Source organism: Citrus sinensis, chromosome 3 (assembly GCF_022201045.2).
Source record: "Citrus sinensis cultivar Valencia sweet orange chromosome 3, DVS_A1.0, whole genome shotgun sequence".
NCBI lineage: Eukaryota > Viridiplantae > Streptophyta > Magnoliopsida > Sapindales > Rutaceae > Citrus > Citrus sinensis.
The window spans coordinates 31,210,279-31,222,596 of record NC_068558.1 but is presented as its reverse complement, the minus strand read 5'-3'; the positions used below and the strand labels follow the sequence as shown (position 1 = coordinate 31,222,596).

General features: G+C 35.3%; 1 protein-coding gene across 1 annotated transcript; it reads left to right on the top strand.

The window, feature by feature from the left end:
- Positions 1-407: 407 nt before the first annotated feature.
- LOC102607946 (2-hydroxyisoflavanone synthase-like) lies at positions 408-12,318 on the top strand. The gene is given in 6 exon segments (XM_052435941.1): positions 408-779; positions 891-1,083; positions 1,768-1,908; positions 6,536-6,634; positions 6,637-6,910; positions 12,000-12,318. Coding segments are annotated over 6 exon segments (1,398 nt in total).

Genomic DNA, 12,318 nt, shown 5'->3' with positions numbered 1-12,318 from the left:
AATATGCTGATATGTCTGCTATGATTAGGGGTTCACTTATAGGAAAATTGATGGCCTATGAGACTATGTACTTGAATTTGAATTTCGAAGAAGAAAGAGGTATTGTTTTGTAGGCTAAAACATAGGTTCCCGTCACCAAACCAAGTGAGAAGAATGATTCATATGTGTACATTGATAATTCTCTTGCACTCATTGCAAAAAATTTCAAGAAGATGTTGAAAAATAAGAACTTTAACAAACCGAGGAAAACCTCTACATCAGTGGCTCCAACGGCTCAAGAAGGTTCTTTTTACCCTAATTCTAAATTGTTTGATCTTAACAAGCTTGAGGGTATTCAATGCAAAGAATGTGGAGGCATAGGGCACATATAAGCACAATGTGCTAACACTCTCATGAAAAAGAAAGCAATGCAATCCACTTGGAGTGATGATGATTCAAATGATAGCATTGATGAGGAAGACCTTGTTAGAGGACTTGTTGTGCATAATGATAGCAGTAAACATGAATCAAACATCAAAGATGCATCCACATATAAATCCTCGCACTTAGCTCTTTGCAAGGAAGACATTGATTCCCATCTTGACACAATTGTGCAACATGTTAACCAGAATAATGATTCAGATAGCGACGTCAGTGACACTCATAGAAATGACAAGAAAGCATTTCATAAAAGCTACAAGATGATGTTCGCTAAATGGGAAGAAGTCTACAATGAGAATGTGATCTCGATGACTCAAGTATCCAATCTTTTAGATGATAAGGCGAAACTTGAGAGTGAGGTAATTCATTACAAGTCTTTACTTACTGACAAAGATAACCAATTACTTGTAATGACGACAGAATTAGAGAATACCAAAAAGTCACTTAAGATGATGAGTTCTGGAACTTAGAAGTTAGACCATATCTTGTCACTTGGCAAATCTAGCTCAAATCATTATGGTCTTGGATATCAACATGGTAAAAACTCGAATTCTCAAGGTGTGTTTGTTAAAGCTTCTTCACAAATAGCTTCTCCATCTAGAGTTAAACTTCCATATCTTCAAAAAGGTAAAGTTGTTGCACATTCTTCACCAGTTCATCAAGGTAAGAACAACAAATTTATTCCCAATTGTCATTTTTGTCATGTGAAGGGACATATAAGACCTAATTGCTTCAAGCTCATTAAATATATGAAAAATGTTGTGTTCTTTAATTATACTCATGGAAAACCTAGGATGACACCTAGACCTAAGGTTGAAACAAGTGAAAATAAACCTATAACTACTAGTATAAGGAAGACTAATTATAAAACTTATGTTTCCTTTATTTCCTTGAGAACTTGCACTACTGATTTTCGGTATTTTGATAGTGGTTGTTCTAGACACATCACAAGTGATAGAAGTGCCTTGACCAATTATCAAAAACTTGATCGAGAAAATTTAACCTTTGTTGATGGTGTGAAAAGTCGAGTGCTCGGAAAGGGAACTTTGAATGTGGAAGGGTTTCCAAAACTTGACAATGTTCTGCATGTGGAGGATCTCAAAGCAAATTTACTTAGCATTAGTCAAATTTGTTATCAAAACTTGTTTGTCAACTTTGACAGGAACAAATGTTGCGTTCTTGATGTTGATGGAAATTGCATTTTGGAAGGACATCGATCATCTGATCATTGTTATAAATTGGCTAGCTCAATTGTGTGTCATAAGACCACTCTTGATGACACAGAATTGTGACATCAAAAGTTGGGTCACTTGAACTACAAATTACTGACTAGAATTGTGAAAACAGGTGCTATAAAAGGAGTTCCAATGCTTAAAAAGAAACAACTTAGAATATGTGGTTCGTGTCAATCTGGAAAACAACAATGGGCGTTGCATAAAGCCATTCAGGATAAAGCGACAATGCAAGTTGAAAGTTTAGCTGGAAAAGGTACGCATTTGTGTGTGTAAATGATTTCTCTAGGTATGCGTGGGTTTACTTTATTAAAGAAAAATCATATACATTTGATGTGATCATAAAACTATGTGAAAAGGTTAAAAATGAACAAAATTGCAATATTGTCAGAATTAGGAGTGATCATGGAAGAGAATTTGAAAACTCCAGTTTTGAAGAATATTGTAATTTACATGGAATTTTACTTGAGTTTTCCTCACCTATTACTCAAGAACAAAATGGTATTGACTTTAATGAAACATTTGCATCTGTTCCTAGAATCGAATCTATTTGTTTGCTTTTTGCAGTTGCTTGTTTAATAGGCTTTAAATTATTTCAAATAGATGTTAAAAGGGCCTTTTTGAATGGCATCTTAAATGAAGAAGCCTATGTTGAACAACCTAAAGGTTTTGAAGATCCTCATTTCCCAAACCATGTTTTCAAATTGAAAAAGTCTTTGTATAGTTCAAAGCAACCTCCTCAAGCTTGGTATGAAAGGTTGACCAAATTTTTGCTTGAAAATAGTTATAAGCGGGGGGGGGGGGGGGGGGGGAAAACACTATTTATTAAGCAACTTAATTCAGGGATTTTAATTGTTCAAATCTATGTTGATGATATAGTGTTTGGTTCTACTTCTTCTTATCATGTGCATGAATTCGTGAGTCAAATGAAAAGGAAATTTGAGATAAGCATGGTGAGAGAATTGACTTACTTTTTGGGTTTGCATATGAAACAAATGCTTGCAGATTATGGTATGATTCAAGATACTTTGACTGTGTTTTATGATAACACGAGTGCTATCAAAATTTTTAAAAATCCTGTTCAACACTCTAGGACTAAGCATATTAACATTTGTCATCACTTCATTAGAGATTTAATTGAGAGCAAGACCGTATCCTTAGAATACATTGATACAGAAAAACAGCTTGCACATATTTTCACAAAAGCTTTATACTCCAAACGATTTGAATCTTTAAGGAAAGCTTTAGGTGTGTGTTCCATCTAATTCAAAATTTTTTTCATGCATTTGTGCATTAGATATAGGTCATGCATTTATAAATTTCAATTTTAAATCATTGTTTTTGTGCTCCATTTTCTTGACGACAAGCAATTTTTCATGTTTTTAAAGATTTGAAAGCCTTGAATTGAATAAGTTTTGATTAGAGTTATTTAACATTATTTCAAAAGCACATGAATGACAATTCAGTCTCTACTTTGACTCAAGGTTTTGATATTGACATGGTCTTTGTTGAGAATATTTAACTTGAGTTATGACTGTTTGCCTTAATTCTTATCTTGAGTTATGACTGTTTGCCTTAATTCTTATCTTGTCATAAGACCTCAAATATATGCAGACACTATTGTCAGAAATTGCTACCTATAACTCTTAAGAGTGAAGCTATCCTTGAGTAATCTGAGTTTGCTTATCACAAATATGACAGAGGGTGAACTACCATGAGAAGAAGGCTACCTTACGGGGTAGAGTGAAAGCTCCTAACCATAGATTTTTTTTTTTTTAAAAAAAAGAAGGGCTTTGCTATAAAAAAAAAAAAAAAAGGTTTGTCAATTGAAATGGTAAAAAATTGGAGATCAAGATGATAAGGTTAGTTTGACTAACTCTATGTTTTATATTTAAGACCTTAACTGTGAAAATTGATGAATTTTTGGGAAAAAGATTTAGATTGAGTTGTTTGCACACACACACACACACAAGCTTAAATTTTTCTAATCTTTACTTAATTGAGGAAATTAAAGTCTTGATTACATGAATTAGTTCAATTTTTTGTTCAACTTCATTATTAATGCTTTTTTAAAAAAGAATTCATGATGCATGTGCATTCTCATGTCCTTTCATAATGATATGTTTTTAGGTCTTAAGAGTCACATTTTTTTTTTAAGCAAAACTCAATTGTTTTTTCTAAAGTGTATTGACAAGCTTTTACCCGTCACAATTGAGTATGTTGCGATTTTTTAGTCATAACATTGTCTACAGAACTCCAAATTCATTTCTGTAAAATCATGTGAAATGCTGATTCAATACGCTTTCTAACGGTATGTAGATTGCATTCTGATTCTGTCTCATTCATTCCCAGTTTAATTTTGAAATGCTCTGCTCTGCACTGTGTGTCTGTTTCGTAAAATGTCATGCATGGGATTTCGTTTTTGGTATTTTCTTTTTTGTTTTTGACTTGTTTGAGTTGGTTTATGTTCTTTTGTTGATCTTGAACGAAATTATATGGCAAACTTCTTCCCTTTTGCAATCTTTTGGCAAAAGAGGGAGAGTAATTTGTTTTCAAGTCTTCAATTGCTCAATGAGTTAGGGGGAGTAGTATGTTACATTCTAGGGAGAGATTTTATTTTTGTTCATTTAATTTTCGGACTCTAATTCTTAGGGGGAGTTTATCTTTTTCTTGTTCTTAATTTTCTGCTTAATATTGTCTTTCCATTTATTGATCAATAAAATTAGCATTTTATTTTAATTCTTGCCTTGGTTTATTTACATGAACTAACATATTAATTGCCAATTATTTTGGTTAGTTCCTTTTGTTGTTTATGCTTGTTTCAGATTCATATTTTAGCACCAAGTTTCATGGAAGACTTGTGTTGGATTGCTTTTGCCACAAGAATGCCAAAGGGGGAGATTGTTAAGGTCATTATTTTTAGAGTTGGCATTTTATGACAAGTCTAGTTAAATTGGTAGTTTATTTATTGCATATCTTGTAATAAGGATTAATTTATTAATTCTCTAATTTAGTGAGATTCCAATTTATTAAGAATATTTGTTTCCTAATTTAATTAGATGTCTAATTTAGCAAGTTAATTAATAGTGGGATTCTATAAATGGCGCATGAGATCTATTTAGAGCAAGAAGTTGGTTAAAAAAGGAAGTCATTAAATGCTCTAGATATTTCTTGGGAGACAAGTAAGGCAAGAAGATCAGATTTATTCTTATTCAGATTCATAGGAATTATAAGAGGAAAGAAACTCTTATTTGGAAAGAATCCAAGTCTTTTAAGACTTGCTATTTTGGTGAAATCCTAGTGCCTATATAAAGAGAGGTATTTCACAATTGTTAGATCGCACAACACAGAGCATAAAGTAGAGAAGCAAAATTCGGCCTCCTCCCTAGAGAATCCGGATTTGGCGCATAATGTTGTGTTGATTTATTTTCTTATATTATTTTCATCTCTGCGGAGAGTCTAGGTGGATCTTGGATCATTAGAGGTTAAAGAATTGAAGAACTACTATTGATCACTTTGCGAAGTGCCTTGATGATCGTAGATCAAGAGGGGTAGCAATTATTCAAGAGAAGCAGATTCAGTCTAAGGTTGAGTAAACTGTATGGTGATAAACTGTAAGTGAGAGTCTTAAATTTGGTAAATCCATAAGTTGTAACATCTTAACTTAGTGAATTGCTTTTCATCTGGGCGTGGCCTCATGAATGTAGGATTGATTAATCTGAACCACGTAAAAATCACTATGTCATTTATTTTCTGCACTTTATTTTGTTTTTAGAAAAATTAATATTTTTTATGCGGATAAATAGTAATCGTGACCAGTATTAGTAAACAGTAACTGTGAACAATTGCTGTGAACAATACTTCAAAAATTTAATTAAGTAATTAATTTTTTTTAATTGCCTACATCTATTTGTGATAGATCTAAATTTCTTTCATTTTTTATAAATTGAAAGTGTTTTACAGAGTTGGTTTCTTTGATTGGTTCCTTCAATTACTTGTTTACACCACCAAGTTGAGCCAGTTTATATGCCTTTAGATCACAAACTAGCGTACTAATGATTTGGTCTTTGATCCAGAAACCTTGGGTGAGGTACCTTTTTTTTTTTTTGTCAATGTTTCTTGAATTGTGATTTCCTAGAGCCTGGCTTTTCAAACTGCATAAGTGAAAAATTATTTTAGGTTTTTAAAAATCAACAAATAATAATAATCTAAGCCCTAATCATTCCCGCCATATTCATCTGTTGCTTATCTATGAGTCATCAAAATACCAGGGGAGGCTTTTCAGGAAGGTCTCCGTGCCTTGACAGTCATTATTCTCATTGAAACGGACATGTAACCTTATCTTGTTACCGGCTTTTTTTACTTTTGGTTTTTTGTTTTTTTTATTAAGCAGCAGTGCATATTGTTTTTGTGTTTAGTTACTAATTTTTTTCTTTATGTAGTTCTCAATTTAATGTTTGATCCAAAAAATGGGCTCGTGATTATTTTGATTTCATTTATATTTATCTAATATATATTTGTCTCTATATTTGTCTCTTTTAAAATCATCTTTAAAAATATTCATTTATATTTATCTAATATATATTGTCAATTCTACTCAATGTCTTCATTGAAGTGGCATAAATGCATTAATTATTAATGTGTCATTAATGCAAGAAATTCTAGAATACCTCGATGTATTACAACCAATTGATGCGTGCATGATATATGTAGTTAAATTTAATAGAACTACCACTTGTATGATGGTTTTTCAAAATAAATGTACACATGTCATAATATTATTTGTTTGTTGTATGACTGACATGGACCATTAATGCAATTAACGGTGTAATGGTGCAATACTTTTAAAACAATTTGAGTAATGAATCTCCTTGTTCTAACAGATGTCTTGTTGCTTTCGATTAATCGGAAGCAACACATACTGGCATCTTTGTTGCTATATGTCCAGGATTTCCTCACAGCTGGCACAGATACTTCATCCATGACGTGCAATGGGCATTGGCAGAGCTCATAAACCATCCAATGGTGCTTCAGAAAGCACAGCAAGAGATTGATCAAGTTGTTGGAAGAAATGGGCCTGTTCAAGAATCTTACGTTCCTCATCTCCCCTATATTCAAGCCATCATTAAAGAATCATTTCGGATTCATCCTCCAATTCCATTGCTCAATAGGAGAGCACTAGAAGACTGTAAAATTGGCAACTACATAAGTCCTAAAGGCACTCTGTTGTTTGTGAACCTTTGGTCTATGGGTAGGGTGTTGGATCATAAACTTGATCCAAGATGAATAAATTCAAGCCCAACTCATGGAAAATTCCATGAGTAGGTATGGTTGGTGAGATTTGAATTACTTGTGGTAGGTGTGGTTGGTAAAGTAGGTGAGTGGTATGTTTTAATGAATGGTGAGGATTTATGTAGTACTTGAATAAATAAATGGTTGTGATTAGTTTGTATCATGTATAAATACCCCTCCCCCCTTTGGTTTAAGCATCAAGTGAAGTAACAAAATCTCTAAGGTGTAGAGAGTGAAAAATAAGAGTTGTAATTGGTGAGGAGTGTTGTTGAAGAAATAAAATAGTGTGTTTTTTGTGTGTTTTATTTGGTAATTCTCAAATAAAGTGGTATCAGAGCTAGTGTTCGATGCTATATATAATCATATAGAATATCAAATCAAAGCTCTCGACGATAGGAACGTGACACCGTAAAAATCATCCCGATTGGAGACTGGACGCGCCCACACTCGCTGCCGGCAGTTTTCTGTCCAGAGCTGAGTTGACTCACCGAGTTGAACCAAGCTGAGCTGAGCCGAACCGAACCAAGCCGAGCCGAGCTGAACCGAATCAAGTCGAACCGTGCCAACTCCAGCTGAACCAAACCAGACCGAACCAAGACTACTAAGCCGACGTTGACCGTTGACTGAAAGTTGACTCGAGTCCTTTCCAAGGTTTTTCGACGTGCCAGATTCATCTGTGCATTCAGAATCTCCAAATTCTCACTCAATTTGTAAGTTATGGCAAACGGTGGTATGATGTCATTTCAAGTTCCACAATTAAAGGGAAGTAAATTTGACAACTGGAGTATTAAAATGAAGGCTCTATTGGGTGCACATGACGTATGGGATGTCGTGGAGAAATGCTTTATTGTACCAGAAAATGAATCCACTTTAACTGCAACGCAGAAGGAGAATTTAAAAGACTTGAAGAAGAAAGAGAATAAAGCAAAGCATCTCATCTTTCAATCATTAGATGAAGATGTTTTTGAAAAGATTGCTGATATAACCTCCTCAAAAGAAGCATGTGAGAAACTAGAGACCTCTTACAAATGAGCGGAGCAAGTTAAAAAGGTTCGTCACCAAACATTACTAGGAGAATTTGAGTCCTTACACATGAAGACGTCGGAGTTAATTTCTGACTACTTTACTCGGGTTGTGACAGTTTTTAATAAATTAAAAAGAAATGGCAAGGAGTTAAAAGAGGTAAGGATTATTGAAAAGATACTTCGATCAGTAGACTCGAAGTTTGACCATATTGTTGTGACAATTGAGGAAACAAGAGATCTGGAGGATATGACGATCAAGCAACTTCAAGGAAGGTTGCAAGCCTACGAAGAAAAACTAAAAAAGAAGCAAGGAATCGAAGAACAACTTCTCAAGATAGAGGTCAATCCAAAGAAAAGAGAAGAAAGCTCAGACAACAAGAGAAGACACTATGTCCGAGGTAGAGGACGAGGACGATGTAGAGGTCGTGGTCATGGATGAGGTTGGAATTTCAACAACAACAACTCCAATTATGCCAAAGGAGAAAGCTCAACTAGAGGACGAGGCAAAGGTAATCCAAGATCGAGGTATGACAAATCTCAAGTACAGTGCTATAATTGTTAAAAGTTTGGGCATTATGCTTCAGAATACAGAGCTCCAAGCACCAGAATTGAGGAAAGAGTGAATTATGTTGAAGAGAAAAATGGTGAAGATGACACACTTTTACTAGCACGCAATGACACAAGTGGAGGTCAAGAAAATACATGGTATCTTGACACGGGTGCTAGCAATCATATGAGTGAAAAAAAAAAGCATGTTCGTGCAACTAAGTGAATCTGTGAATGGGAGTTTCACTTTTGGAGATGATTCAAAAGTACCAGTGTAGGGTAGTGGTAACATTCTTTTGGAGCTTCAGAATACAGAGCTCCAAGCACCAGAATTGAGGAAAGAGTGAATTATGTTGAAGAGAAAAATGGTGAAGATGACACACTTTTACTAGCACGCAACGACACAAGTGGAGGTCAAGAAAATACATGGTATTTTGACACAGGTGCTAGCAATCATATGAGTGAAAAAAAAGCATGTTCGTGCAACTAAGTGAATCTGTGAATGGGAGTGTCGCTTTTGGAGATGATTCAAAAGTACCAGTGTAGGGTAGAGGTAACATTCTTTTTAGTGCAAAAGATGGTAGCCACCAAATAATTTTGAATGTTTACTATGTGCCGAATATGAAAAGCAACATCCTTAGTTTGGGTCAACTTTTAGAAAAAGGCTATGATATTCACTTAAAAGATTGTAGTCTTTTCCTAATAGATGACAAAGAAAATCTAATTACAAAGGTGAAAATGTCGAAGAATAGAATGTTTCCTTTAAATATTCAAAATGATGTTGCAAAATATCTCAAATCTTGTCACAAAAATCCATCATGGACTTGGCATCTTCGATATGGGCATCTCAACTTTGGAGGATTGGAGCTACTATTCAAGAAGAACATGGTGAAAGGCTTACCATACATCAATCACCCTGATCAACTTTGTGAAGGATGTTTACTTGGCAAGCAGTTTAGAAAGAGCTTTCCAAAGGAGTCAAACTCAAGAGCTCAGAAGCCACTCGAGCTCATTCATACTGATGTGTGCGGTCCATTCAAGCCAAACTCCATTAGTAAGAGTAACTACTTTCTTCTCTTCATAGATGATTTTTCAAGAAAAACTTGGGTGTATTTTTTGAAGTAGAAATCAGAAGTCTTTGAAGCTTTCAAGAAGTTTAAACCTACAGTGGAAAAAGAAAGTGGATACAAAATTAAAGCCATTAAATCTGATCGAGGTGGAGAGTTCACTTTTAAAGGATTTTTAGAGTTTTGTGAAGCAAATGGAATTCGACGACCTTTGATAGTTCCAAGATCCCCTCAACAAAATGGTGTTGCAGAAAGGAAGAACAGAACCATCCTCAACATGGCAAGAAGTGTGCTCAAGAGTAAGAGGCTACCTAAAGAATTTTGGGCTGAAGCTATTGCATGTTCAGTCTACTTATCCAATTGATCTCCAACAAGAAGTGTGTGGGGCAAGACACCACAAGAAGCTCGGAGTGGAAGAAAGCCCGGCATCACCCATCTAAGAGTTTTCAGAAGTATTGCCCATGTACATGTACCAGACGAAAGCAGAGCCAAGCTGGATGACAAAAGTGAGAAGTTCATCTTCATCGGCTATGACAACAACTCCAAGGATACAAGCTTTATAATCCAAACAACGGAAAAATCGTGATCAGTCGAGATGTAGTTTTTGATAAAGAAGAAGAATGAGATTTTGGCTCTAGTGTGGATGACTTCAACTTCTTTCCCATTGAAGAAGATGATCATACTCAGATAAAACGAGTAAAAGAACAACAAGAGCCAGCTACTCCACCTATCTCACCAGTATCAACCACATGTGGAGATTCACTGCCATCTTTCTTAAATGAAAGAACCGAAGAACGTACAAGGAGTCTTCAAGATCTCTATGAGGTAACTGAGAGACATGATAATCTCACTCTCTTTTGCCTCTCAACTTCCAAGAAGCTGCACTAGATGAGAAGTAGAGAATTGCAGTGGATAAAAAAATCAAAGCCATTGTGAAGAATGATACTTGGGAGCTTTACTACTCTTCCCAAAGGACATAAGGCGATCGGTGTCAAATGGGTGTACAAAACAAAAAGAAATGCGAAGGGAGAAATTAAAAGGCACAAGGCGAAGCTAGTTGCAAAAGGCTATAGTCAAAAGACTGGCATAGACTACGACGAGGTATTTGCTCTTGTAGCTCGACTTGAAACTATTATACTTATTATTTCTTTGGCTGCTCAGAACAAATGGAAGATTTTTCAAATGGATGTTAAGTTTGCTTTCTTGAATAGATTCCTTGAAGAAGAAGTTTACATCGAACAACCATTGGGCTATGTGGTGAAAGGATATGAAGACAAAGTTTTGAGATTAAAGAAAGCTCTTTACGGGTTAAAACAAGCACCAAGGGCATGGAATAACATAATTGACAAGTATTTTCAAGAGAAAGGCTTTAATATATGCCCATATGAACATGCTCTCTACGTCAAAGAAAAAGATAAAGATATTTTTATTGTGTGCCTTTATGTGGATGATCTCATCTTCACTAGATGTAATCCAAGCTTGTTTGAAGAGTTCAAGAGAGTGATGATTAAAGAGTTCGAGATGACTGACATCAGACTGATGGCATATTATCTCAGCATTGAAGTCAAACAAAAGGAAGAAGGCATATTTATCTCCCAAGAAAGCTATGCAAAGGAGATTCTCAAGAAGTTCAAAATGAATTATTGTAAGCCTATAAGCACGCTAGTGGAATGCAGAGTCAAGTTATCCAAACATGATAAAGGCAAAGATATAGATTCAACATTCTTTAAAAGTTTGGTCGGAAGCCTAGGTTATTTAACATGCACGAGACTAGATATCCTTTATGCTGTTGGACTTGTGAGTCGATAAATGGAGAATCCAAAGACCACCCATTTTAAAGCTGCAAAAAGAATCCTTCGCTACATCAAAGGTACAACTAATTTCAGCTTGTTATACTCATTTTCTAATGACTACAAGCTTGTTGGATATAGCGATAGTGATTGGGGTGGAGATGTAGATGATCGAAAAAGCACCACAGGATTTGTGTTCTTCATGGGAGATACTGCTTTCACATGGATGTCAAAGAAGCAACCTATTGTCACGCTATCCACTTGTGAAGCTGAGTATGTAGCTGCCACATCAAGTGTTTGTCATGCAATTTGGCTCAGAAATTTGCTGAAGGAGTTGGGTTTGCCACAAGAAGAGCCAACCGATCATGTATGAATGGTGAAGTAGGTGAGTGGTAGGTTTTAATGAATGGTGAGGATTTATGTAGTAGTTGAATAAATGAATGGTTGTGATTAGTTTGTATCATGTATAAATACCCCCTCTCCCTTTTGGTTTAAGCATCAAGTGAAGTAACAAAATCTCTAAGGTGTAGAGAGTGAAAAATAAGAGTTGTAATTGGTGAGGAGCGTTGTTGAAGAAATAAAATAGTGTGTTTTTTATGTGTTTTATTTGTTAATTCTCAAACATAGGGACCCCAAAATTTGGAAGAACCCATTGGAATTTCAGCCAGAACGATTCTTATCACAGTCAAATAGTGAGATTGATGTTAGAGGATTGCATTACCAATTGCTGCCATTTGGAACTGGGAGAAGAGGCTGCCCTGACCTTTCTTTAGCCATGCAAGAGTTGCCGACAACTCTAGCAGCTATGATTCAGTGCTTCAATTTCAAAGTAACGAGTCCTGATGGTGTGGTTGATATGTCTGAATGCCCACAATTATCATCTCCAAGAGCACGGGATCTTATGTGTGTGCCAGTTGCACGTTGTCCTCGTAATATCCTAAATTAA